The sequence below is a fragment of the Lotus japonicus genome, chromosome 6, assembly GCF_012489685.1.
Source record: "Lotus japonicus ecotype B-129 chromosome 6, LjGifu_v1.2".
NCBI classification, from domain to species: domain Eukaryota; kingdom Viridiplantae; phylum Streptophyta; class Magnoliopsida; order Fabales; family Fabaceae; genus Lotus; species Lotus japonicus.
Window position 1 is genome coordinate 50,440,511 of NC_080046.1, and position 27,952 is coordinate 50,468,462.

Genomic DNA, 27,952 nt, shown 5'->3' on the forward strand with positions numbered 1-27,952 from the left:
TGTCTTTATAAAGAACACTTTCATTAAAAGTGACATTTCTGCTTCTAATGATTTTCCTGTTTTGTTCATCCCAAAACCTGTAGCCATACATATCAGACCCATAACCAATAAAGAAACATTTTATGGCCTTGAGGTCCAATTTGTCTCTCCTATCGGAGTCTATAAGAACATAAGAGACACAAACAAAGACTTTCAAATGTGAAAGACTTACCTCCTTTCCAGACCATACCTCTTCAGGCAAATGATAATCCAAAGGAACAGATGGTCCCCGATTTATCAGGTAAGCTGCTGTATTAATGGCATCTGGCCAAAACATTTTTGGCAACCCGGACTGGATTCGCATACATCTAGCCCTTTCGTTCAATGTCCTGTTCATTCTTTCCGCGACACCATTTTGCTCAGGTGTACCTGGTATTGTCTTGATCATTCTGATCTCATTTTCTGAACAAAACGTTTTGAACTCCTGGCTGTAATACTCCCCGCCATTATCAGATTTCAGACTCTTAATCTTCAAGCCTGTCTGATTTTCAACTTCTGTTTTCCACTTTTTAAACACAGAAAAACACATCAGCTTTATTTTTGAGAAAATAAACCCATACATTTCTTGTTGAGTCGTCTATGAAGGTGACATAATAGCGTGAGCCTCCAAGATATTTCACTAGGGCTGGACCCCACACATCTGTATGCACCAGTTCGAGCTTTTCTGATTTTGATTTCCTGCCTGCTTTTGAGAAGCTAACCTTTCTCTGTTTTCCCAAAATGCAATGCTCACAAACACCAAGATCAACATGCTTCAAATTTGACGTCTTACCCTTTGATGCCATGATCTTCATTCCTTTTTCACTCATGTGTCCAAGTCTTTGATGCCATATAGATGAGCTATTGACAGCTTCAGTTACTGCTATCATGTCCTCCTCTGCAACCATATAAAGGGAGCCTCGTTTTTTTCCTCGAGCTACAACCAGATTGCCTTTCTCTACCTTCCAAGCTCCACCCCCAAAAGTGGTGTGATAACCCTCATCATCCAACTGGCCTATAGAGATCAAATTTCTCTTTATTCCAGGGACATGTCTGACATTATGCAATGTCTAGAGAGTTCCATTAGAGGATCTGATATCAATATCATCTCTTCCCACAATATCAAGTGGTTTTCCATCTGCAAGATAACCTTTCCAAACTTTCCAGAGATATAGTTAGATAATAATTCTTTTGAAGGAATAGTATGAAAAGATGCACCTGAATCAATAACCCATGAATCAACATGACTATCCAAGTTGCAAATTAATGCGTCTGCTACTTCCTCAGTTGCTGCATTAGCAGATTCATCATCATCTTGCATCTTTTGGTAATTCTTCTTCTTCCTTGGGGCTTTGCATTGATTGGTGAAGTGACATTTCTTGTCACAATTCCAGCAAGTGATGTCATTCCTGACTCTTTTCTGACTTCTTCCTCTTGATTTTGATCTGCCTCGGCCTTGGGCTTGATTGTGACTTTTCTGGCTACCTCTTCCTCTACTTTCAGTATTCAATGCTGAACCGGAAGTGTTTGAAGACTCTTCTGAATCTTTCCTGCGAATATCCTCGCTTAAGATCAGGTCTCTGATGTCATCAAACTTCAGCTTGTTATCCCTTGCAGAGTTACTAACCGCAGTGACAGTTACAGCCCAACTATCCGGTAAGGATTGTAACAGACTCAATGCCATCAATTCGTCGTCAAAGGTAATCTTCACTGACGATAGCTGCGAAATAATGGTATTAAAGCTATTAATATGATCAGTTACAGAGTTACCTTCTCTCATTCTGAGATTGAATAGACGTTGTATCAAATGTACTTTATTGGCGGCAGATGGCTTATCGTACATATTTGATAAAGCCTTCATCAGATCTGCCGTATTCTTCTCATTCACAATGTTGAACACAACATTTTTGGATAACGGCAATCTGATCACACCAAGGGCCTGTCGATCTAACATATCCTAGTCTTCCTGCTTCATGTCGTCTGGCTTCTTCCCTGTCAAGGGTTGATACAACTTCTTTTGGTACAGATAGTCCTCCATCTGCATCTTCCAAAATCCAAAGTCTCTGCCATCAAACCTCTCAATCTTCACCTTCCCTTCTTCCAGCGCCATTGCTCCCACTTCTTCCTCTAAACTGAGGATCTATCCCACGAACCTGAAGCTCTGATACCAGTTGTTAGGAGCAATAATAGAAAAGAGAGAAGAGAGAAAGAAATATCACACATGAATTTTTAACGTGGTTCGGAACACAATGTGTGCACCTACTTCCACGGCTACACTAGGTAGTAATATTTCTCTTTGGTGTGTATAATGCTTACAATGAGGTGCTTATATATAGTAGGAGTAAGTCAATCTCCTCCTTATTCTAAGAGATGTGAGACTTACAAATAGACTACATAAGCAATGTGGGACTACAAATAGACTACATAACATAACAGTAATCACAACAGTTTGAGGCGTGTCACATGACACTGTCCTCAAGAGTTTATTCGCTCAAGATACGATAACTTCCCAGGATACAACAAACTCTTCTAACCAATTGGTTAGGACCCATAACTAAGAAGAAAACCACTTGAATATCAACCCAAGAACTTATGTGTTTCTCACTTTGTTCTACTCTCTTCTATTTCACGTATTCCTCCCAACACAACATATACAAATATATATATGCAAATAACCAGCCCTTTCCAAATCAATTGAGACCACCAATTGATTACAATATGTAACTGAAGCATGACCAAAAGAAATAAAACGGCAAAAGAAAGTTATGATATTAATTGAGATGTTAGGAATGTCAAAATGAGAAAAGGGAAAGACACGTTGAGGAAATAAACTGATGCTAGAAACATTGGAACAGAAAAAAATGTATTTAAAAGCATGAGACCAAATAGTAATGTAGTTTAACCAACCTTTAATTTTAAAGAAACCGTGATGCCAAAGTTTCAAATGCTAATGATTTAATACTCTTAAAATCTTTTGAAATAATTAATAAAATACACAACAACAAATACTATCAATATATATAGTATCAAATTTTGATCGCTACACCACCCATTTCATCTTTCGTGAATCTCAAGCATGAGAATAATTATATGTTTGGGGAACGGAATACTAGGTACTTCCACACTAAGACTCTTATCCGGCGGCGGCGCAATAAAATATTCTCTCTCACTCTCCCTTCTGGTGAGGTGTGTACTGATGATCATACCCTCCAGGTGGAAGCACTCCGTTTTTTCAAGGGTCTCTTTTGCGCTCCCACCATGTATCGACCTCTTGAGGGGGGTAAGTATCCTTGCCCTATGTTGTCTCAGGTGCATGCTCGTCGGATTTCCGCGGTAGTGACTAATCAGGAGGTGTGGGAGGCCGTGTCTACCATGGGATCTTTTAAGGCTCCAGGGCCTGATGGATTGCAGACCATCTTTTTTAAGTCTTGCTGGCACATTGTGGGGGATAATGTCTGCAAGGTGGTTAGAGAGGCGTTTGCCAACGGGTCGTTTGATGGCGCGATTTCGGAAACGTTGGTGGCTCTCATCCCTAAGGTTGATGTTCCGTCTTTTTTCCGCGAGTTGCGTCCCATTAGCTTGTGTAACGTGATGTACAAGCTCATCACCAAGGTTTTGGTTCTTCGCCTTCGGTCTTGTCTCCAAGAGATTGTGGGGCCTATTCAGAGCAGTTTCATCCCTGGGCGTGGTACCTCAGATAATGCCATTATTCTTCAGGAGGTGGCTCATTTTATGATGAATAAGAAGAGGAGGAGCAGAAATGTCATCTTCAAGCTGGACTTAGAGAAAGCTTATGATCAGGTGAGTTGGCCTTTCCTCCAAGAAACTCTGATGGTGTTTGGTTTCCCGCCCTCTACCGTCAATCTGATTATGCACTGTGTTACTTCCTCATCTCTTACGCTGCTTTGGAATGGGAGTCGGCTACCAGCGTTTAGTGCAACTTAGGGCCTCCGGCAAGGTGATCCTTTATCCCCTTATTTGTTTGTGTTATGCATGGAGCGTCTGGCTCATATGATTCATCTTGAGGTGCTCCATGGGCGTTGGAAGCCAGTTCAGATTAGCCAGGGTGGCCCAGGTATTTCCCATCTTTTTTTTGCGGATGATGTATTGTTGTTTGATAAGGCTGAGGTGGTCCAGGTTAGGAATATTTATCGGGTTTTGGAAGAGTTTTGTGGTGCTTCTGGGCTTAAGGTTAATCTTATGAAGTCCAGGGCCATGGCGTCTTGGTGTGTGGCTGGAGCGCTTAAAGAGCGGATTGCCGCTATTACTTCCATTCCTTTCACTAATAGCATTGGCAAGTATCTAGGTTTTCCTATTCATCTTGGCCGGGTTCGGAAGGATGACTTTGGTTTCATTGTTGATAGGGTGACTACTCGTTTGGCCTCTTGGAAGGCGTCGTTACTAAATAAACCAGCTCGCATTACTCTTGCTAAGTCTGTTTTATCAGCTATCCCTGTGTATGTTATGCAATTGAATTGGTTGCCCCAAGCTACTTGTGATCAGTTGGATGCGGTCGTTCGTCGTTTTATTTGGGGCAATGGGCGTTCCAGTGGGCTGCCATTGGTAGCTTGGGATAAGGTGACTCAAGCTAAGAAGCATGGTGGCTTGGGTCTGCGGAGTGCCAGAATGAACAACATCACCATGTTGGGTAAGCAAGTTTGGAGCTTGGTTCAACAGGATAATAAGTTTTGGGTGGACATAGTGCGTGCTCATCATGTGGCGGGTCCGGCGTTGTTGGCTTGTGCTCCGAGTGATGGGTCTTACTTCTGGCGTTCAATGATTAAGGCTCGCACTTTGCTTCGACCGGGTTTTGGGGTTCGCATCGGTGATGGAAGCTCCTCGTTTTGGTTCTCTAATTGTTCCCCGTTGGGCCGGTTATGTGGTCATTGCTGTTGATATTCATGATATGGAGCTCTCTTTGAAGGATGTCTTCACCGATGGTGCTTTCAACCCGTCTCTGTTGTACACCTCCCTGCCTCCTGAGGTTAGCCAGTTTTTGTTCACCTTGAAGCATATTTTCTTTGATGCAGGGACCCGTGATTGTTTGGTCTGGACGCAAAATTTAAATGGCAATTATATTGTCAAGGAGGGGTTTAAATGGCTGGCTGGTTATGATGTTGCTGCTGCACCTGCTGGGGATCGTTGGAATGCAGTTTGGAAGGCCCGAGTTTCTGAGAATATTCGGGTGTTCCTTTGGTAGGTTATGCATGATGCTTTTCCCACTTTTTCTTTATTGTCGCGACGTCATTTGGCGACGTCGTCGTCGAGCCCACGGTGCAGATATGGGGAGGAGACCATTTTACATTGCATTCGGGACTGTACTGATGCGCGTCTCATAAGCTCTCTCAAACATTCACATAAGCGCTTATGCTATCAGATTAGCTCAAATGAACTCTTCCAAACAGGTAATAAATAATACATTTTACCCACACACTATTGATGGAATCAACAAAGGCCAGATAGTTTGGATAGGGCTAGGGCTGCACATGGGTTGGGTTGGATGGATTTTCAGGCTAATCAGGACTCGAACCGATCAAAACTGTCTGGGCTGGGTTGGGTTGGGTTGGATTTTGTGAATTTTCACCTATGAATGGACTCGCCCTGGGATGCTAGCTCCGGGCGACACACAAGCCAAGGATTTGGGCCTTTCCCGAAGGCCCAACCGGCCGATTAGGAGAAGTTAGGGGCACCAAGCCCAACAACCCCGAATCTATAAATAGGGGACGATTACCAATTGTAAAGGACTCTTGACTCATTGGAGAAATAACAAGCTTGAAATTCAGTTACTTTCTCTCTCTAAGCGGTTACGCTTCTTTTCTCTCTAGATTCTCACATCACGATCCTTATACTCTAGGTACTGTACCTCACTTCTATGTTCTTGGATAGAACAATGAATCCTAACCAACCCAATCCGACAATCTTCGGGTTGGTTTGAATGGATTGATTGGATCGTTATATTAAAATAAAAATAAATCTGAAATATTAAAAAATATTAAAAAACAAGTACTTCAAGTCTCTAACATGCGATTACATCATAAATTCATAACTACTGTCTACACACATTTATACAACAACACATAACTAAACAAGTACTTCAAGTTTTTAAATATGACAAGTAATTACAAACAAATTAGTCTCCAAGTCTACTAAAATTCACTTAAATAGTAGGACTCCAGGTCTCCATAATTTACATACCCTACTAGTAGGTTAGGTAAAAATTAAAATTATTAAAAATATATATTAAATAATATATTATTATTACATGATTGGATTTCGGGTTGGGTTAGATGGACTATTACGGAATCCGATATCCGATCTAAAGATGATTGAATCGTAATAAAATCTATCGGATTGACCCGTTTGCCCAATCTACCCGCATTTTTACCATTGGATCGAATTGGGTTTGATGGATTTATTGGGTTGACCCGGCCCATGTGCACCCCTAGATAGGGCACAAGCAACAAAAAAAGATCCGAACCCGGTCCAATTCTTACCCGCTAACTACCCATATAAGGTTTTGCTTCCCCTTCATTTCCACTGAAATTAGGGTTTTCCACAGAGAACTGCTTCTGAAACTTTTCTGCGTTTCTTCCTCGGCGGCGAGCGAAAATGGTAAGAATCATTCTCCGTTCATCGATTCCTTCTTTCCCTCACTCTCTATCGTTATCACAATCCTTCTCACACTTCCTTTTCCTTCGCAGCCTTCCCACAAGACCTTCAGGATCAAGAAGAAGCTCGCGAAGAAGATGAGGCAGAACAGGCCAATCCCTTACTGGATCCGTATGAGGACCGATAACACAATCAGGTTCACCCAAAAAACCCTAATTAACGCTTCTTACATAGCATTGATTTTCTGGGTTTCATGAATTTTGCTGATTTGGTTTGTGGGTTTTGTCTTGTTAGGTATAATGCTAAGCGTAGGCACTGGCGTCGTACCAAGCTCGGATTTTAAGGTGGATCAACCTGCTATTCGAGATTTTAAGCTGTTTTTGTTTTGGGTTTTTCTAGAATGTTACGAGCGATGTGGAAAGGTTGTAATTTTGATCTCGAGTTTAGAGATCAATGTAGAGCGTTTCCATGACTTGATTTAAATGTTTTGTTGTTATTGTTGGTATCAATGTGAAACTGAGATAGGAGATTTTGTTTATTGATGTTGGGTTGAGATACCATTTCTATGAAAATTTTGAATGTTGGTTGTTAATTCTTAATTCTCTGTTGTGTGAGTTAGCTGGTGAAATAGCATGTGATTGTGCTTGGTTGGACTTGTTTGTTAGGTTTTTAGCTAGGCTATCTACCTTAGACTTATTTGCTTGCACAATACTGACCATGAGCTTTATCAGCATCCTTAGCTGTGAACCATGATAGCTCTCTTTGCGGCAGGAACCACTGTTTTATCTTTGTTGAATTTGTGAACTATATAGTGCAAAACCCAGTTCAAAGAATCCTTGAATGCTATTTCTGTGTTTTGTGTCATTCTGGTGAGGCTCATCGAAACACAAACACTTAAAATAGGATCATGTTCAGGTTGTAATTGATTGTATTTTATTGTGTATTGTGTATACAATGACTGAAAACTTACATTTAGCAATAGGATCCATGTATCAGAGTAGGCACTTATGCACAATACTTGCAGATACCTCGTATTTTGTGAGAATACGAATTTGCCAAGTAACATGCCTGCTGTCGATACCTTGTTTTAATTCATTAGCTACTTTGTTTTACCGTTAGTGTCTTCATGTATCGCTTTGCATTTAGAGTTAGATTCTATTAATGCTGGATGATTTTTCCATCCCATATTCGAGTTCTCACCATTATATAAGATGGTAAGGGTCAAACACAGAAACATTAGTGTGTTGCATGGTATTCCAGAATGAAATACCAAATGACTTTGTATATTGAATAATTGAAATAGTTAGGAGCAGTTTGTGGCTCTGTGGGGAACTACAGAGTGCTTTTACATGATCCTGTAACATGAAACATGGATGCTTAAATGCATATCCATCAAGTGGGGATGTGGATCATCAAACTCAATACGTGACACTTGATGATATTTTTGTAATTTGCCCATTAGGGAACTTACTGGCCTCATTTGACATTCCGTAACCCTCCTTCAATCTACAAGATTTACCTCTATCATATTAGAGATGTTTGTGAATTTGATTGGTTTGATTTTGATCAGAAAATCTAATTTTTAGAGTAGGGTCCGGTATAATTTGTATGTGATCCAATTTTCTAGTTTTATTATCAGATATATTCAAAATAGGGAGGAGTTAAGTTCATTTTGCAGTATATGTTAGACTGCTGAAATGGTGCAAAACCATCACATCTTTATCTTTCTTTCTCTTTCACTTTGAGTGTATCACTTAAAATTCTTATTTTCATGAAAGGACATGACAGATGTACATGCATGTCATTGTTTATTAGTTGGTTGTGTCAATACTACGTAGAGAGGAATCATTAAACACAATTAATCAAGTTCGAGCCTTAAAAAAATCAGAGTCATTCTCTTTGGTTATTAAGACAGACACATGATTAAAATCAGTCAAATGCACATTTTTTTTTTTTTTTTTTTTCGAAAAATACACATTTTCTTGTTTGACGAAACTTAGGTGCAGTTTTAGGGCAAGACGGTGGGTCATTAATATTTTTTTCCACTAGACCAAAATATATTTTGGGCTAAACTCTCTCTCTCTCCCGCCCTCTTACTTTGCTCCTTCTCTCCGTCCCTCTTCTATTCATCCCGCTGCATCTTCTTATCATCTCCATCTTAGCAACACATAGAAAAACAATAACAAACAGAGCAACGTGTAACATGCATTTATTTCAAGTCTATTTCACCAACTTCCACACCACCAAGGTGGACTAGAGAACACATCAGATGCCCCTGTCTCAAGTGGAAGCATCATGACCCCAACAAAATGAGCTAAGAGAAATGAAGGGTATTGAAGGGTGAAAGGTCAGGGTTCAAACTCTGGTGAATGAACTAATTTACTAACAATTAACAATTAACATTTGCCTATAAAAAAATGACCCCAACAACATTAGGAGGCAATTTAGCCTTAAGGGATGCTCTAGAGAAGGGTAAAATAGTCCTCTATGGTGTTCTCCAAGAGATAAAACAAAGTAGCAACATTTGTGCCACGACATCTATGAAATTGACTATCACCACAACCATTGTCGACAGAATCCCCTGCTCCTCCAATCTCCATCCTCTGCTCCTCACTGTGTTAACCACTATGAGTTTCCTCTTTGCCTCTACGCACACTCGTTCTCTTTCTCTTGGATTGGCCTCTCTTCCTCCCTCTTCGCCTTGTTCACGACTCGTCTCCATCGCTATTAACGAAGAGAGGCAACAACAACGAGCGTCGTCATGAGCAGTAGGAGGAGGTGATGGAACCATAGGTAAGATAAAGTGTTCGACGGAGATTGGTTACAATGGTATTTGCCTTAATACCCTTTTATCAACTTTTCAATCCTATCAAAAAAAACATCTATATAATTTTTATCTAACCATTTTAATTAATGGTTTATATTTGAACCAAAATATTAATAATCCATTCTAATCTCACTCACTATTTCATATGTGCAGTTTTTGTTGTTTCCCAATTAGAAAATGACATGCAGACTAGAAAAAAGTAGTTGAGGAAATGATTGCATTAATAAAATTTTAGATAGTGAGTAGCTAAGTTTTTTATTGGATACCAACACAAATATAACCTGATGTACTGTAGATAAGTTTTGCCATTTCCTTTTTTCCCATGGTAACATGGAAAACTAGTATCAATTAACATTTACGAACATGGTGTTAGTCTAATGAAATATATACCGGATTATGTAAGGGTGAGAAATACAAGTGTGATTTATTATTGTGAACTCTGGAAAAATTATGTCTTGAGAAAGTCTCTCATAGTTTCCCAAACGAGTTTATACTGCAAATAAAAAATTTGTTGTTAGTTTTTAGTTAAAAACTTTAAAATTATAAAGATCTAATCAAAATGATGATGAAAATATAACATACTATATATAGACTTGTTCAACCAAAAAATACTATTGAAAATAGGCAAGAGAGTCTGGAAGTGCAGAGATGAATGTCCATGAAAACAAAAGTTTTTTTTGAAACCATGAAAACAAATGTTAACAGATCTGATTTGTCTATAAAATTATAAAATGAGCTTTTTAATGGTTGGATACTAAAAAACTTGTATTTCCTCCTCATTTATGGGGCAAGAATATTGCTCAGTTATAGCGGGGAGTTTGGCAAGCCACAAAAACCATAACAAGCTCCGAGAAACACGAACAAGCATGCAAGTGGTCGACAATCATAGCATCACGGACAATCACAGGTTTTCTCTGTGTCTCAAACATCAATAACTATAAAATGAAAAGAAAACCAAGGCTTTGGTTGCTGTCTCACGTGTGTGTAGTACAAAGCCACAAGCATTCATCTCTCTCAATTTTCTGTCTGATTTCTACGTTCTCAGTCTACCTGCCTGTTGGGGTAGGTAGAAACAGGGCGTTGAAAGAAGGCAGATAGAAACAAAAACAATTTAGAAAAAAAGAAAAGAAAAGAGAAAGAGCTTAATAAACCTTTAAGCTTCTTTCTTGAATCATGGCTTCTGACATCTCATTCGAGGATCTCAAGAATGAGAATGTTGATCTTGTAAGTGAAATAAAAACAAAAAAACATAGATTATAATGCCATTTACAATTTTGTTTCATTTTCTTAGAAGTGACAATCTGTTACATTGATTACTATGTGCAGGAAAACATTCCAGTTGATGAGGTGTTTCAGCAACTAAAATGTACCAAAGAGGGTCTGTCATCCGATGAAGGAGAGAAGAGGCTCCAGATTTTTGGCCCCAACAAGCTTGAGGAGGTGACAGAAAGCAAGCTTCTCAAGTTTTTGGGTTTTATGTGGAATCCCCTATCATGGGTTATGGAGTCAGCAGCCATCATGGCCATTGTTTTGGCCAATGGAGGGGTAATTATTACAACTTGCAATCATGATTGAAATCCTCTAGCCCTCTAGCCCGCATGCGTGTCTCATTCTTTGCCTCACCAAATTGTCTCTGTTATTTAAAAATCATCAATAAACCATTAATACAAAGTTATAATTCACATATTCATTCCTACATGACATAATTTGATTGGTGCGACATGAAAGAGGACATCAAATCCAAACATAGGATCTTTCATCATTTGCAATCAACAAATTAGAATCTTCTCATGTCAGATCACAATGTGACGTGAAATATTATATCTATCTCTCTATTCATAACTATTCAAAGGGTCTCACTTATTTAATATATATTAAGAGAAAGAGAGACAAAATTTTCACTGAGAAAGTTTGCACATGAGAGAGGATCATAAACCTACAAGTTACTCATGCCTATAAACTCATGTTTGTTGTGTTGTTTTCTAACAAGATGCTCTATATGTTATGACAGGGCAAGCCACCGGATTGGCAAGATTTCACTGGTATCATGGTGTTGCTTATCATCAACTCAACCATCAGTTTCATTGAGGAAAACAATGCAGGTAATGCTGCAGCTGCTTTGATGGCCGGTCTTGCACCCAAAACCAAGGTAACATATGTTCACTCATTTCAATCTCTCATGCTGATAGCATTGCGTTAAATTGTAAACTCATCTACACAAATTCACCAGCTAACTTGAAAGTTGCTAATTTATAGGTTTTGAGGGATGGAAAATGGAGTGAGGAAGACGCAGCAATATTGGTACCTGGAGATGTGATCAGCATCAAATTGGGAGACATTGTTCCTGCTGATGCGCGTCTCTTGGAGGGAGATCCTTTAAAGATTGACCAGTCTTCACTGACCGGTGAGTCCTTGCCTGTTACAAGAAACCCTGGTGATGAAGTCTTCTCCGGTTCAACTTGCAAACAAGGTGAGATTGAAGCTGTTGTCATTGCCACTGGTGTCCACACTTTCTTTGGTAAAGCTGCACACCTTGTTGACAGCACCAACAATGTTGGTCACTTCCAAAAGGTATCATCATCATATCTTAAAATGATTTAGATATCAAAGTGATTTCTCATCTCATCATGATTCAACTTTGGACTAACCTTTGGATTTTTTTTTGAATTAGGTGTTGACATCCATTGGAAACTTCTGTATCTGCTCAATTGCCATTGGCATGTTGATTGAGATCATTGTGATGTATCCCATCCAGAACAGGGCTTACAGAGATGGCATTGACAATTTGTTGGTGCTTCTCATTGGAGGTATTCCAATTGCCATGCCTACTGTGTTGTCAGTGACCATGGCTATTGGATCTCACCGCCTGTCTCAGCAAGGAGCCATCACCAAGAGGATGACAGCCATTGAAGAAATGGCAGGCATGGATGTTCTTTGCAGTGACAAGACCGGAACTCTCACCCTTAATAAGCTTACTGTGGACAAGAGCTTGATTGAGGTTAGTTAAACTTGAACATAAACAAAAGTCTTAAAGATACGGCAAGCATAACACAACCTTCTACCTTTATCCGGGCTTACGACCGGCTATGAGACAATATTGCTTAGTAAACGACATAATAACAATAAATGTTTCATAAGTATTTGATTACAGTATCAACAAACAAGAGCCTAAAGATGCAATTTCACCAAAAGCTTGCTTTGTTCTAATCATAGTTTTTTTTGTGAGTGCAGGTGTTCCCTTCTGGTTTCGACAAGGACTCCCTTGTCTTATTTGCTGCCAGGGCTTCCAGGACCGAAAACCAGGATGCCATTGATGCTTCAATTGTGAATATGTTGAGCGACCCCAAGGAGGTACCATGATTCACATTCTTGGTTGAAACATAGTTTTGTTAGCTTGAAGTTTGCAAAGTGGCATAACCTTGTGGTGATTGTGTTGTTATACATGACAGGCCAGAGCAGGAATCACTGAGGTGCATTTCTTGCCCTTCAATCCAGTGGATAAGCGCACAGCTATTACCTACATTGACAGCAATGGTGACTGGCACAGAAGCAGCAAAGGTGCTCCTGAGCAAGTAAGGAAATGGCTCATGTGCATGGATATCGAATCACAATTACTATGACATATTTAGTGCATGCTTGGAAATATTCTATAATTGATTCCAAAGCCAGAACAAGTTTTGAGAGAGTAGCTTCTGAGTTTTAGAGTTGATTCTAATGAAAGACAAGCTATACAAACGTGCTATTATTACTTGAAACAAAAGATAATAACATGGATATCACTATGCATATCTGACTACTCATTTATATGTATCAGATTATTGAGCTTTGCGACCTCAAGGGAGAGACATTGAAAAAGGCCCACAAGGTCATTGATGAGTATGCTAACCGTGGTCTGCGTTCATTGGGTGTTGCTCGCCAGGTGAGTAAAGGGTCTACATAAGAGACCATGATTTCATTGCTACAAAGCAACATGAGGACATTTTCTAACAAAAGTTCATCATTTTATTTTTTTCCAGACTGTTTCTGAAAAGACCAAGGAGAGCCAAGGAGATGAATGGGAGTTCTTGGGTCTCCTACCCCTCTTTGACCCTCCAAGGCATGACAGTGCTGAGACTATTCGCCGCGCTCTTGACCTTGGTGTCAATGTTAAGATGATCACTGGTGACCAACTTGCCATTGGGAAAGAAACTGGTCGCAGACTTGGAATGGGAACCAACATGTATCCTTCATCCTCTCTTCTTGGTCAAAGCAAGGATGCCGCTATTGCATCTATCCCAATTGATGAACTCATTGAGAAGGCTGATGGATTTGCAGGAGTCTTCCCTGGTAATCACATAGTCTTAGTGCATATTTGGAAACTCTTCTACAATTGAGTATGAAGCCAGAATCAATTATAAGGAGAAACTTATATGAATAACTTCTGAGCTTCAGAATTGATTATGGTGAAAGAAAAGTTTATCCTAACATGCGATTACTTTATGCTTATGACTTGAGTAATTTTTAAACTGAGGTTTGACATGTGCCATGATGCAGAACACAAGTATGAGATTGTGAAGAGGTTGCAGGATAGAAAGCACATTTGTGGAATGACCGGAGATGGTGTGAACGACGCACCCGCATTGAAGAAGGCAGACATTGGTATTGCAGTGGCTGATGCAACTGATGCTGCAAGGAGTGCCTCAGACATTGTGTTGACTGAGCCTGGGCTCAGTGTGATCATCAGTGCTGTGCTGACAAGTAGGGCCATCTTCCAGAGGATGAAGAACTACACAATCTATGCTGTTTCCATCACAATCCGTATCGTTCTCGGGTTCATGCTTGTTGCTCTGATCTGGAAGTTCGACTTCTCTCCTTTCATGGTTTTGATCATTGCCATCTTGAACGATGGAACCATCATGACCATCTCCAAGGATAGAGTGAAGCCATCCCCTGTGCCTGACTCATGGAAGCTCAAGGAAATCTTCGCCACCGGAGTTGTTCTCGGAACATACATGGCCATCATGACCGCAGTTTTCTTCTATGCTGTTCATGACACTGATTTGTTCACTGTGAGTAGCTCATCCCAAAAAAGTTATAGCTATAATGAAAACAACACCCTATCACAGACACAAAGCTAAATGTTACGTTTGTTTTCTCTCCCATTTTTCAGAGACTATTTGGTGTCCACTCAATTGCTGAAAGTGAGGATCAGCTTAACTCTGCTCTCTACCTTCAAGTGAGTATCATCAGTCAAGCTCTCATCTTTGTGACAAGGTCAAGGAGCTGGTCATTTGTTGAGCGCCCTGGTTTGATGCTTGTTGGAGCCTTCATTGCTGCACAATTGGTTAGTTTCTTTCTACCAAACACTTTTTTCTTGCAGCAAAAACAGTAAAACCCTTATTCATTGATCCATATTAATGATATCGGTCAGCCAGTTTCACGTTGGCTACTGAAGGTCTAACACAACCTTCCTGTTTTATCCGGGCTTAGGACCGACTATGCAAAGAATAGACAGTTTTTTTTCCCTTACAATCTATCTTTATAAAACAACCCATCAATGTGAAATTGACATGGAAAAATGCTCAACTTAGGTGGCCACTGTCATTGCTGTGTATGCACACTGGGACTTTGCAAGAATCAATGGAATTGGGTGGAGATGGGCTGGAGTCATCTGGATCTACAGCGTCATTACTTACATCCCTCTTGACATCCTCAAGTTCTTCATCCGCATGGGACTCTCAGGCAGTGCCTGGGACAACATGCTCCAAAACAAGGTTAGAACAAAGTATTCAACATTGTTGTTCAATGCTAAATTTTCACTTCTTTACTTCTAGTCATTGTTTTGCTCACCAAAACCATGTATTGTGTGTGTTGGTTGATGCAGACTGCATTCACAACAAAGAAGGACTATGGTAGGGGAGAGAGGGAGGCTCAATGGGCTGTGGCACAACGCACATTGCACGGTCTTCAAGTTCCTGAAGCTCACAAGAACAACCACCATGAACACTCTGAAATCGCTGAACAGGCAAAGAGACGTGCTGAAGCAGCTAGGTAAAGTATCATGGTTTTTCCTTCAAAAGAATGCATATGATTCAAGTTAAATCCAATACACTAATGCTTAGCGATTATGTTATTGAATGTTGCAGGTTGAAGGAGCTACACACACTTAAGGGACACGTTGAATCGGTTGTTAAGTTGAAGGGTCTTGATATTGAAACCATTCAGCAACACTACACAGTATGAGAACATTAAGATGGATGGAAAAAGAGCCGATTCATATTAGCTATAACTTATACAGGCTGTTCATGATAGTGTGATCAGATGGAGAGTTTAAAACAGGAGATGAATGAAGAGATGGATTTCATTTCTCCTCCTTTACCTCTTCCATATATTTTTGTTGTTGTTTCAAAATATTGAAGAGATGGATTTTAATGCAATAAAATACAGATTATTTCCCAGACTTTTTGCTCCCTTTTTTATTAGGATATCATATTAACCCGTCCCATTAGGAGATGGCTTCTGCAAATGACAGGAATCAAAGAATTTTTTTTTAAAGGGCTTGATAACACCATTTTGAGGTTTATTAAACAACCCTCTGAAGAGTTATTGAAGCAATATATGATAAAGAATAGGCTTAAATAACCTTTTGGTCCTTGAAATTGTAAAGAAAATCAAATATGGTTCTTGTAAAATTTTCGCATCCAATTGGGTCCCTAAAATTGTATTTTTAATCTAATTAACTCCTTTTGCTCAATTTTGACCGGTCAACAGTCTAGTGGCAAGCCTAGTCAGCTAAGGACGGCCACGTGGATTTTTTCACATCAATTTTAGTCCCTTGAAAAGTATTTTAATCAATTTTAGTTTATGTTCTTCCACCTTCATGTTCTTCCACTTTCACCTTCTTCCTCTTCATCCATAACTCAAATCACATAAATTCAAAAAGAAGACCAAGGTGAATGTGATAAACATAAAGTTTTTTTTTTAGGGTTTTGAATTTCTAGGTTTAAGGATTTGAGTTATGGAGAAAGAGGAAGAAGGTGGAAGAGGACGGTGGAAGAACAAGACTAAAATTGATTAAAATATTTTTTAAGGGACTAAAATTGATGTGAAAAAAGTGCATGTGGCCATCCTTAGCTGACTAGGCTTTCCACTGGACCGTTGACTAGTCAAAATTGAGCAAAAGGACTTAATTAGATTAAAAAAACAATTTCAGGGACCCAATTTGATGCGAAAATTTTACAGGAATCAGATTTGATTCCCTTTATAATTTCAAGGACCAAAAGAGTATTTAAGCCTAAAGAATACTTCTTAATTATTTGTATTTTTAATGTGTTAATTGGTTTTACAAAATGGCTCATTAGTTAAATTAGTGATTGTTTGTCCATTTTAAGAACTTACATCCTAAATACTTACAGAAATATGGTGCACAAACATTATATGAACACACATTAACACAGCCTAATTTCATATAATCATTATTTTTCGTATAACATATAATAATCGCATACCAGGCCCAATATCAATTTAATAGTAAGTCATCTTAGTCAATTGATGGATTAGCCTACTAATGTATATCACCAAGAAACTTTGAGGGTGTTGTAACATAATAATACTGCTCCACATAGAGGATTACTTTGTCCCTACTCAATCTGAACTCAAGTTAAAGGGATTCAATTATTTTTACATTGCATTGAATGTTAAGAGTTGGGTTTAGTGTTTTTCCAAGAAGTCAACTCAGATGGAATAACATCTTCATTACAAGAAAGTACAGCATGTGCCATCAAGTTACCTAGCCAACCATGGTATAGCAACCCTCTTGAACCTAGCCCTCCAAATAACCAAAACTTGCAAGTATGATTTCTTCCTATGACATCATTGAGACAACCCAAAAGTGGAAGTGACCCATGGGGGGTGAGTGGAGGCATTGCTCTCAGACCAGCTCTTGCTCCAGTGAAAACCCAGTCTTTTATTTCAGGATAGATGCTAGATGCCTTTGGCAGAAGCTGTAGAAGAGCTTCTGAAGCTTCATCAGTAGAAACATTTGGTGATGAATTTATGGATTTCCACTCCCAAGTTGAGCCCACATCTAGACTACGAGGACCCTGAACAGAAATCCATGCATCTGATAATATGGAAGGCCCAGATTCAGGATAACCTCTGGAAAAACAAAGAGCAGAAAATTGTGAAATACATAGGATATGATTTTGGAGAAATTTCAATAGCATATTGGCATCAAAGGCCCTTTCCCAGAACATAATGCTCTTGAAGCAGAATGCAGTTCAACAGTCATTTCATGAGATAGAAACCTACCAAAATATAGAATTTTGAAATTGAGAGCTGATATGCAAGGCAAAACAATAAAAGTTACCTCATATCATCTGGCAGTTCCAGGTGCACAATTACACCCCTACATGTCCTCAAAGGAAGCCTCCCAGAGATTTCAGGAAGCATGTTCACTTTGGCACCTAGGCATACTATGACAGCATCATATTCCCCTGAGACACAAATAATATAGCATAAGCACTTAGGCTATTATGCAAGTGTTTGGGTAAGATTATGACCTACCTATAGGTTGCTTTTTAGTTTATTTTCATAAACGGCTCAGATTAGTTTATGAATAAGCGTTGATACCTACTGGTAAGCTATTTTGAGATTATTTCAATAAGCTCAAATTAGCTTATAAGCGCTTAATTAAGTTGTTTACTGAAACACACACATAGTCTTGAACAATGAAAAGCACTTGCAAAAGTGACATTGTGACTCATAAGCTAAAGCTATAAAAAATATAAGCCAAACAAAAATATTTCAAAACATTTTCTTGAATAGAAGTTTAAATTGTTTCATTCACTCGCTTTCAAGGAAAAAGAAAAAAGCAGTCAGATATTAGAAAAAGAACAAAACTCATAGCAATGCATTATGACCTTCAAACTCAGAAAGTCTATGGACAGCTCTTTTGTGTAAATTGAGCTGTTTCTGACCCGAGTCAAGGGTGGAGGATTCTTTCACCAAATTCTCACATGCTAGGAAAAGTGCCTAAGAGAATTATCAAAATAAGTGAGAGTGAACTTGAAAAACAAAGAGAAACATAGACATTAATCAATAGAAAGAACTCCGCATTACTTATACTGACCTGAAGATAGTGTTGAGAACGGATATTAAGAGCTTTGGGCATATAGAAACCTGAGTTGAATGGTAAACACACACCAGGCAAAAGATTCTGAGCCCCTTCACTATTAAGTGTTTCTACTCTGCAGTTAGGGAGGCAAGTCTTGACATTCTAGTCACATAAAGACAGATTATCAGTAAGAAACCAAGTTCAATTACCAATATTTCTGGAATCTATTAAATCAGAAAGATTACCTCACTCAACTTGGTCATATTCTTCATATCCATTGCAGGCCTTAAGATTCCCCTGAAGTCAGCTGATTATCAGCAGTGTAAAGCAAGTCTAAGACTCCAATGGAGATGACAAAAAATACAGCAATGCGCATTGTTCAAAAGAAAATTAAAATTTTTAGAGAGAGAGAGAGAGTGGGTGTGAGACTGAGAGTGTCCAGTTTCAAAAAGGAAAGCAGACTAAAAAACCTTCTGACAGCAGCAAAGGCTTTCATATCTTCAGTAGATTCTCCAATATTATGGTTCCTGGAAACACTAGCTTCTTCAGCAACTCTCAAAAGCTTTAAGCTTTCTTCCCAACACTGAGCACCCTCCCAGAGAAGCTTAACTATATCAGCATTAACCAATCAGCAGAATCCACTACATCTACACTCAACAATTTGATATATTTCAAGAAGAAAATGTGAAACCTTTTGGTGAATAAGGGTGAAGAAGACCTCCAGAAACTCCAGAAGCACCACCTCCAATACCCACTTCATCATATACATCAATTCTTAGATTTAACTCCTTAGGACTATGCTGCAAGGTTGATTTTCACCAACAAAAATGAAATCAGTGTCTGATAAACCATTTTGTTTGAGAAACCATTTGAGGGTAATGCCAGAAAGTAACAATACTAGCTGAAGAACATGAATTGGAAACAGAGAAAGAAAAATGGAGAGTACTTTCAACAAATGCCAAACTACTGAGAGGCCAGCGAATCCAGCACCAAGCACTGCGCACCTGGAGCAACGAGAATCATGGTTCAATGATTTTACAAAATAGTATACAGTAAAGGGATGAGAGTGCTGGTTGATGGGGTTGGTGAAGGAAGAAGAACTGACCTGAGAGGATGTTGAGGTAGAGAACAATGGGACCTAACTGCAACTGGAGAAGGAGATGAAGGAATAGCATTGACAACGTGAAGTTTCGAAGATGTTGAATGGTATGGCAACATCATGGGATTGAGGATCTTCATGTTCAGCACTTCCCTTGTCTCTCGCTGCTCCTTCGTCTATCCCTATGAAATGGAAGCAAGCAGAGACTCCTTGCTGTAGAATGCAGATATGAAATCCTTTTTATTTTTCTCCTTAATTATTATTTTTAAATTTATACCATTTTAAAATAAAGATCTTATACCAAAAAAAACTTAGTTAATGCATTGAACATAGCTCGATAGTTGCATTCCTTAAGCATTTAGTTGATGGTTTGATCTAAGCGGTGTGTATGGAGAATAATTTGTTAGGAGAACGTACATCATGTGAAGAGTCTCGAGTGTATTAGTTTTATAATTATCGACTATGAGGATACCTTGGTGTAACAAAAAAGGATGCAAAAGAGCTTTGCTATTAACCACTAGGTGTGATGTTGTGGTTAGCTCACCTAGTCCTCAATCATGAGGTAAGGAGTATGGTCCTCGCTCATGGGAATGTATGACATTTTGTGGTCAGTCGTTTACCGCTTAGTACGGACATCCGGGGTGAAGGATTAGTTACTGTTGTCGATGGTGAAATATAAAACATGTTTGACGGAATACAAAGTAGAGTGATTATTAATTTAGAAAACCAGATATCCAAGCTCTCAACTATCACATTCACCTTCTATACCCAGGTTTTGAGCAACCCTTCCAAAATTCATCACGACCTTAACCTCAACTGTAAACTACCCATCTCCCATCATGCCAGTCACTACCATGAGCCAGTTTGGAGCCTAACGACTGCCGTCGCGCTCCGTCCTTGCATTGCTGTCGAGAAGCGCAATATAAGGTCGAAGCTCCCAGACCTCCACCTTCAGCCTCTCGATCTTGATCCCTATAAGAGGCATAAAGGGTTGCGTAGTCGGGAGGAGGGGGAAAGAATGAATTTAGGTTTCAATAGTTTAATCTCAATCACCGATACATGTTTAATCAAATTTTATTTTACCTTTCAATCTCAATCCCTCTAAGAGACATGGAGGGTTGCTTTGTTGTAAGGAGGAGAACGGCGCAAGTGACATGCTGAGGATTCGAACCCTCAACGCTGAATCCTAAACCTTTTGCCGATTGTGTCAACATAAATTAAGATGTTAAATATAAACCTTTCCTTTTTTCAATACTTCGGAAGACTATAAAACTTTCCTTTAAACATTAGAAATAAATAAATAAAATTTGGTGAATAAACATTAGAAATAAAAATATTAAAGAAAACAAATTAACTTTCCATTTTTCTTAAAAGAAAAAAACGCAGCAAAATGTAACCGCCAGTTGAGCATGCAAAAAAGGCAGTGAAAAATGGCGCTGACCACCGCCATGTCCACCGGCGGTACCACCGCACACAACCCCACCGTAGCATTCACGACGCCGCCAAACTACGCCGCAAGACTATCCCATCTCCTCACTGTCAACGCCTTCAAACCTCTCTGGTGCCCCACTCTCATCATCCAACCGACCCCATCAAACCTCACCCCTTTCCTCGATCCCTTCTCCGCCATCGCCTTCACCTCCCGAACCGCAATCCAATCCTTCATCCACGCCACCGAACCTCTCCCACAACCTCCTCTCTCCCCGGACGGCCCCACCTTCACCGTCGCCGCCCTTGGTAAAGACGCCGAGCTCCTCGACCGCGATTTCCTCTCCAGAATCTGCGCCCGTCCCGACCGAGTTAGTGTCCTGGTGCCGCCGACGGCGACGCCGAGTAGCCTGACGGAGGCGCTGGGTCCCGGCGGTGGAAGGGAGGTTTTATGTCCGGTCCCGGCGGTCGTTGGGGTGGAGGAGCCGCCAGTGGTGCCCGGTTTCCTGCGGGAGCTCCGGGCCGGCGGGTGGGTCCCGGTTCGGGTGGAGGCGTATGAGACGCGGTGGGCCGGGCCGAGGTGTGCGGAGGGTATTGTGAGGAGGAGCGAGGAGGAGGGTGGATTGGATGCGGTGGTGTTCACCAGTAGCGCTGAGGTAGAAGGCCTGCTTAAGAGCTTGCAGGAATTTGGGCTGGGCTTTGAGGACTTGAGGAGGAGGTCTCCCGGCTTAGTCGTGGCGGCCCATGGGCCTGTCACTGCGGCCGGGGCGGAGAGGCTTGGAGTGGAGGTTGATGTGGTGAGTTCCAAGTTTGATAGTTTTGATGGTGTTGTTGATGTTCTTAAGGTCACATTGTTAAGAACTTAGATAGATAATAGAATTCAAATGTTGAATTTTGAGCCTATTTATATGAGGTTGTGTTGTACTTCCTTTCAAATGTGAATGGGTTTTGAACTTTGATAGGTAGAGATTTGTTTTGTGCTGATATGTTTGCATCAATGGTGTGGTGAGATTTTCATCACAATCCAATCCATTCTTTGTTTCACTTCAAGTAATTGTAAGAACTAGGGAGATTCAGATAGAAGGAACATGCATTGAGTGAATCATTAATATTATAAAATCAAATGAATACCATTTCAAGTATTTTACCAAGTGGATTTGGAGAGACTAGGACATAATTGTATGGCACACTGAAACCATGGAAATATCTATTATACAAGCTACAAACTCAATTAATTACAGAAGTGCAAACTTGTTAGCTAAGCAAATATTATATTTTTCTAAGGGCCTTCAATGGTGTGATGCAAATGAAAATTTCATTTCCCTTCTTTAGAAGTTTTGTAATCTTCTATGCGCTTTAACCCTGATAAAAGCTTCAGAGCTTCTTCTATGGATGGCCGATCGGTTGACCTGCTTCTAGTGCAGAGCATAGCAACCTCAAGAACCAGTTTAATCTCTTGCAATGAACTGGCAGAACTCATTTCGTTATAATTGCAAACTTCTCTTAGGAGAACTTCCCATGATTTGCTGTGTAAGCTAGCTGCTGCACTTGTCAACCTTCCGCCAGTTAAAATTTCCAGAACAATCTCCCCAAACTTGTAGACATCCATGCAGAGTTGCTCTTTCATTGCTTCATTGTATTCTGCCATCCAAAATTAAATCTAAATCAGTTGGTGACCTAAAGTTATAGAATATACAAATACAAATTACTTATTCATCATGCTCTTATATATATGCACACTAGATTTTCATACCTGTTTCCTGCTTAGTTGTGGTTGTAGATAAGCCTTTGCTCAAGTTCAACACATGTTTGAGCCCAAATTCTGCCAAATGGGGTTCCATATTTTCATCGAATACAATGTTGCTGGACTTCAAGTCTCCATGGGGAATGGCTGGGTAACATTCATGGTGAAGGAAGCAAAGTCCTCTTGCAATTCCAACCACTGTTCTGAATTTTGCTGCCCAATCCCATTTCATTCCAATATTCTCAGCCAAATTCCCATTGGGCAAGTAATCATACAAGAGATAAACTAGATTCTGGTTGTGGCAAAAACCCAACAGTCTGATTAAATTCTTGTGCCTTGCATTTCCTAGTTGCATTATAAATTGTGACACCACCTTAATGCTCCTTTTTTCCCATTCAATCTTCTGGACTAAAACTGTTATACCCGTAGGAAGAACTGCCTTTGTAACTGCAGGTGATGGTGATGGGACTTCTGTTTGTTTTGTGGCAATCAAGCTTGTCAAAACATCATTTGCTGTGAATTGAGGTAGTCCAACAAATGAAACCATCTGCCATTGACTTTTAACTGCCTTTCTGAAATAAAGCACTCCAAAAGCCATTCCTAGAAAGATTATTATCAACCCCGCAGTGAGTAGCAGAATACGTGTAAGCTTCCGTGTGCCCTTGCTGCCCAATATTCCAACTGAATCAGGACATGGCTTTAGAGGTGCTCCACATAGCTCTGAATTTCCTTCAAATGCACTGCTACTCATTAATTTGAATGACTTCCCTGTGGGTATTGAACCGGAGATATTGTTGAAAGACACATTGAGGAGTTGCAAATTTGAAGAACTACCAAACTTTGCAGGTATGTTGCCACTGAACTTATTGTTAGATAAGTCTACTACACCAATAACAGGGATACTGGCTAGCTCCTCAGGAATTTGACCTATCAGATCATTGTCTGATAAATTGATTTTTTCAAGAGCTTGACATTTGGAAACACTGTTTGGGATGATTCCGGATAAGTTGTTCCTATCAAGATCAATGACTGAAATTGATTTGCAGGACGCAAATGGCGGAAGATCGCCTTTAATACCACAAGAAGATGCTGACAAATTTTGAAGCAGGGGCAAAGACAACATTTGTGATGGGATGGTGCCTCCTAATTGCAGATTATAAGACACATTGAGATACTCCAGTTGAGTTGCTTGAGAAATATCTGAGGGAATCCCACCAACAAAATTGTTTCTGGACAGATCGATGTATGAGATATCAGGAAGATGGCTGAATTTTAAACGGATCTCTCCTGAGAAAGAATTATTTTCTAGACGAAGACGAACAAGGGAAGAACAGTTGGAGATTGATGAAAGACCACCTGTGAATTTGTTTGAAAACAGGATCAGCTTAGATAGTACTCCACTCACACAAATGTCTTCTGGTATGCTGCCAATGAAATTGTTTGTGGAGACATCCACCCATTTGAGCTTGGAATTCCTGCCTAGGCTCCGTGGGAGCGAACCAGAGAAGCGATTGGTCCAAATGAGAAGAGTTTCCAAGGATGGGAGTTCTGCAATGCCTTCAGGAACAGAGCCACTCATGTCATTGTACATGACACTAAGCAGTCTCAGGTTCTTCAGCTCTGAGAAGCTTTCAGGAATGGATCCTGAAAGGAAGTTATCAGAGAGATCTAAATCTGTGAGAGGTTTGATTTTGCTTAACTCACTTGGTATTGATCCAGTGAGCTGGTTTCTGAACAGAAAAAGTGATTGCAAACTGGTGAGATTGGAGAGCTCCTTTGGTATTGGACCAGAAAGATTTGCACCTGCCATGTCAAGATACTGAAGCTGGCTCATATTACCTAGCTGGGGTGGAATGAAACCCTGGTATAAGTTGTAGCCAATCTCCATGTGGGTCACTGTTTTGAGGTTACCCAGTTCCGGAGGTATGCTTCCTGTGAGAGAATTTCCTGCAAGATGGAGAAACTCAAGGCTTCTGAAAGAACCATATTCAGATGGAATTGATCCTCTGAAGTAACTCCCAGCAAGATTAAGAACTTTAAGCTGTTCTAGCTGTGAAAATTCTGCAGGAAGAGACCCTGAAAAGCTGTTGCTGAAGGCATCAAGCACAGCCAAATCTTGGAGGCTGTGAATTCCTCCAGGGAAGGTACCTGAAAAATTATTCCTGCTGATATCCAAGCTCTTTAGGCTGGTGAGGTTAAAAATTTCTGCTGGCAGCTTTCCAGAGAAGAAATTGTGGCTCAGGTTAAGATCAACAAGCTTTGTGAAGATGGCAAATTGCTTCCCTGATAATTCACCACCAAGTTTCTTCATGGACAGGTCTATGGAAGTTACAATTGTTGAGTCTTTGTTACACTTGATTCCAGACCAAGAACATGCATAGGATTTTCCAGTTAAGTTCCCTCCAGAGGGCACTACCCAGTCATGCAAACTATTATCATCATCTACAAGTTCAGATTTGAGACTCAGGAGTGCCTCTGAATAAGGGTCTATGGCTAAAACTGCTGATAACATGAAAGTAGTGAGAAGATTAAAGTAGAAGAAGCATTTGAAAATCTCCATTGGAACTTGAAGAGGGAGATGGAGAGGGACAATTGTAACTACCCCGAACAAACAAAGGCAATGGTGTCAGTATAAAATAAGTTAAATGTATATTTGTTTTGTTTGAGGAATGCATGGGGAATAGAGAAAGGAAATGGCACTGTACCTATGAAAAAAGAGAATGAGTACTATTCTGATTGATTAGGTGGTTCAAGAATATTATTGGGTTGCTTTTGAGAGCAAGAGGGGACCCTGCTGTGTTTATTTATTTGAATGATGTTTGCCATTAGGGAATAAAGCCTTCAAATCTGAGATTAACTTTTACTAACTTTTCATTAGGTAAGAGACGTCATGGCTAATTCAAATGCTTTTATCTTTACTCTGTGCACTGTGGGACATGGATAAAATTCGCCCATATCCATGTCCTTGTATGGAGATCATAAAGGTCACTGTTGCATGGCCTTTTTTGGTTGGACGGAAAGCAAAAATTTCTGTATCGAGTGATGTATTGTGGGTATACCTTGTGTGACAAAGATATGTGGATGGAAAATTGCCATTTACTTGACTAGATTCTGAAAATTACAGCTTCCTCAAATGCTAATTTGTAGTTCTATTATCTAGCTAGCTAAATAATTATGGTGCATGGTACATGGGTGCAAAAGGATGGAACATAATTACGGCTTTTGTCATTTACTTAGATAGAAATACTATGCTTTGGTTTAATCACATATATCATTTATGAGAGATAATCTTATTCAAGTTGAGAACATCCAAGTGAGATTAGATAATCACATATATCCTCCAATAGTTTTTTTCCTCATTTTTAAGGAGAATCAAACATGTACCACTTGAACCAAACATTGAGTAGAATTTTCATGTAAATTCAACATTGAGTAGAATTGTCATGTAAATTCATATAATAATTGCCCTTTCTTTTTACAGCATATGTCCAACAGGATAAAGATTTTACCCTGCACTCCAGCTAACTTTTCTGTTAATAGCTACTACAAGAGGAGAAAGATAAGAGTGTATTATTATAATTATAATTATTCTTCTGGGCTAACCGGCTAAGCTTACATGAAGTAATGTTTGTAATTGTAACGTTAACATATTCTTTTATTTATATCTATCAAGGAGGAGGTGGATATTTTTTTTCTTGCATTTGTTTCACAATTGTGACACATTATTATTATTGTTATTATCTTTCTTATGCTTTTTTACACCAAAAAAGTTAGGAAGATGTACTCATGTTTTGGTTGTGCATGGTCCCTTCAGAAATCTCGACTTCCTTTGAGTAGATGCAAAGTTTAAAAAATGACACTTTCTGATAGGATTAATCAAAAAATTAATCAGGCATGCCTTTTCTTTATTAAAGTGATCACTTTCACTTGACCACTACATGCAGCTTAATTTCATTGATTAAGGAGTAGTAGTAATACATCTACACAAGTACAGACACTACGTAGTTAAGAGCTTGAGCTTTCACTATTGACATGACAGAGCAAGTGCATGGAAAGAAAAGAGAAAGACATGGTTTCAGTCTCAGATATAAAGGAGTTTCCTTTTTCCTCTTATTCAGTGACTTATTTATAAATTTAAAAATATTTTCAATTGCCTAAAAAGCATTAAATGTAATTTTGAACTGTAATCAAAATGTTAAACTTTTTTCTTAAGTAAAATTCTTTTAGGTAATTATAAGAGTTTGTTCAAAAATATAACATTCCTCAATAATACTAGTTAAGTAGCAATATCAAACAACAAACAAGTGGCATGCAATCATTATATATAGGATTTGACAGTGGCAGAGGAGCACAGAATCGATATAGAGTTAATGTTAATGAACTCCTCAAATGTTTTTATTGTATATTGAGAGGCAATCCAATCGAGTTTTAATATTTGTCAGAGGATTTTCATGATAAAATTCAATGGAGTACTATTACTTTTTAAGTAATTGGACATGAAAACCTTGTCTTTTTCTTCCAATGGTTTGAGAATATCTGTCCTTTACGATTACAGAAACAGCCAAAGACAACACAAATGTATGCAACTCAGTTTTATTTTTTTGGGTTGAAAGAGATATGATCTGAGTATGTATCTGAGTTTAATTGATCACGAGAGACAGGCCCTCCCTGCAATTTAAGACCTATTCTAAGACACAGTGACCCCGTGACTTGCTATGATTAATTGGGGTCTTGCACACATACCACTAGGCTTTCTACCTAAATTTCCAGCTTCAGCTACTTCCTCAGAGAAAAATAATTACTTTTCACTTCTTGTTAATTTCCCTTTAAAACTTTTCCCCTGATTGGATCAAAAGTAAGTATTACTGCCATGCATTGAATCAAAGAAAAAGAGCCACCCCAGAAACCCAAAAACAGAACTTGTTACTATCATGATAACGTGGGCAAAGGAGCATTAGAAGAATACAGATATAAAGTAGTAAAAAGAAGGGAATTCGAGGGAAATTTCCCAAAGAGAAACGTTTAAGAAGACAGCCATAATAATAAGTGACCGTGTGGCCTAGGGCTATGCACAATTACACGCCTTTTAAGAAAAGCTGGATTCATTTGGACTAGATTCCCACTAAGGAGGGG

At 39.4% G+C, this 27,952-nt stretch overlaps 5 protein-coding genes across 5 annotated transcripts; 3 read left to right on the forward strand and 2 right to left on the reverse strand.

The window, feature by feature from the left end:
* The first annotated feature begins 6,474 nt into the window (after positions 1 to 6,474).
* On the forward strand, positions 6,475 to 7,219 carry LOC130722458 (60S ribosomal protein L39). The gene is made up of 3 exons (XM_057573187.1): positions 6,475 to 6,630; positions 6,720 to 6,823; positions 6,922 to 7,219. Exons 1-3 carry the CDS (start codon positions 6,628 to 6,630, stop codon positions 6,968 to 6,970), a joined length of 156 nt encoding a protein of 51 aa, XP_057429170.1. The 5' UTR covers positions 6,475 to 6,627; the 3' UTR covers positions 6,971 to 7,219.
* A 3,195-nt stretch (positions 7,220 to 10,414) lies between these two features.
* Positions 10,415 to 15,893, forward strand: LOC130722456 (ATPase 8, plasma membrane-type). Its single transcript, XM_057573185.1, has 14 exons — positions 10,415 to 10,678; positions 10,781 to 10,999; positions 11,466 to 11,603; positions 11,711 to 12,025; positions 12,126 to 12,452; positions 12,686 to 12,805; positions 12,904 to 13,026; positions 13,269 to 13,373; positions 13,471 to 13,780; positions 13,988 to 14,502; positions 14,604 to 14,777; positions 15,025 to 15,207; positions 15,318 to 15,484; positions 15,580 to 15,893. Exons 1-14 carry the CDS (start codon positions 10,628 to 10,630, stop codon positions 15,674 to 15,676), a joined length of 2,844 nt encoding a protein of 947 aa, XP_057429168.1. The 5' UTR covers positions 10,415 to 10,627; the 3' UTR covers positions 15,677 to 15,893.
* A 1,088-nt stretch (positions 15,894 to 16,981) lies between these two features.
* Positions 16,982 to 19,878, reverse strand: LOC130722457 (uncharacterized). The gene is made up of 9 exons (XM_057573186.1): positions 19,654 to 19,878; positions 19,495 to 19,552; positions 19,240 to 19,348; positions 19,019 to 19,157; positions 18,794 to 18,845; positions 18,564 to 18,710; positions 18,355 to 18,466; positions 17,802 to 17,928; positions 16,982 to 17,590 (listed from the first exon to the last, which is right to left on the reverse strand). Exons 1-9 carry the CDS (start codon positions 19,785 to 19,787, stop codon positions 17,131 to 17,133), a joined length of 1,338 nt encoding a protein of 445 aa, XP_057429169.1. The 5' UTR covers positions 19,788 to 19,878; the 3' UTR covers positions 16,982 to 17,130.
* Positions 19,879 to 21,077: 1,199 nt separating this feature from the next.
* Positions 21,078 to 21,941, forward strand: LOC130725502 (uncharacterized). Its single transcript, XM_057576721.1, has one exon. The coding sequence runs from the start codon at positions 21,078 to 21,080 to the stop codon at positions 21,939 to 21,941; it is 864 nt and encodes a 287-aa protein (XP_057432704.1).
* Positions 21,942 to 22,168: 227 nt separating this feature from the next.
* Positions 22,169 to 25,645, reverse strand: LOC130722455 (leucine-rich repeat receptor-like protein kinase TDR). The gene is made up of 2 exons (XM_057573184.1): positions 22,829 to 25,645; positions 22,169 to 22,716 (listed from the first exon to the last, which is right to left on the reverse strand). Exons 1-2 carry the CDS (start codon positions 25,377 to 25,379, stop codon positions 22,391 to 22,393), a joined length of 2,877 nt encoding a protein of 958 aa, XP_057429167.1. The 5' UTR covers positions 25,380 to 25,645; the 3' UTR covers positions 22,169 to 22,390.
* Between the last annotated feature and the right edge of the window lie 2,307 nt (positions 25,646 to 27,952).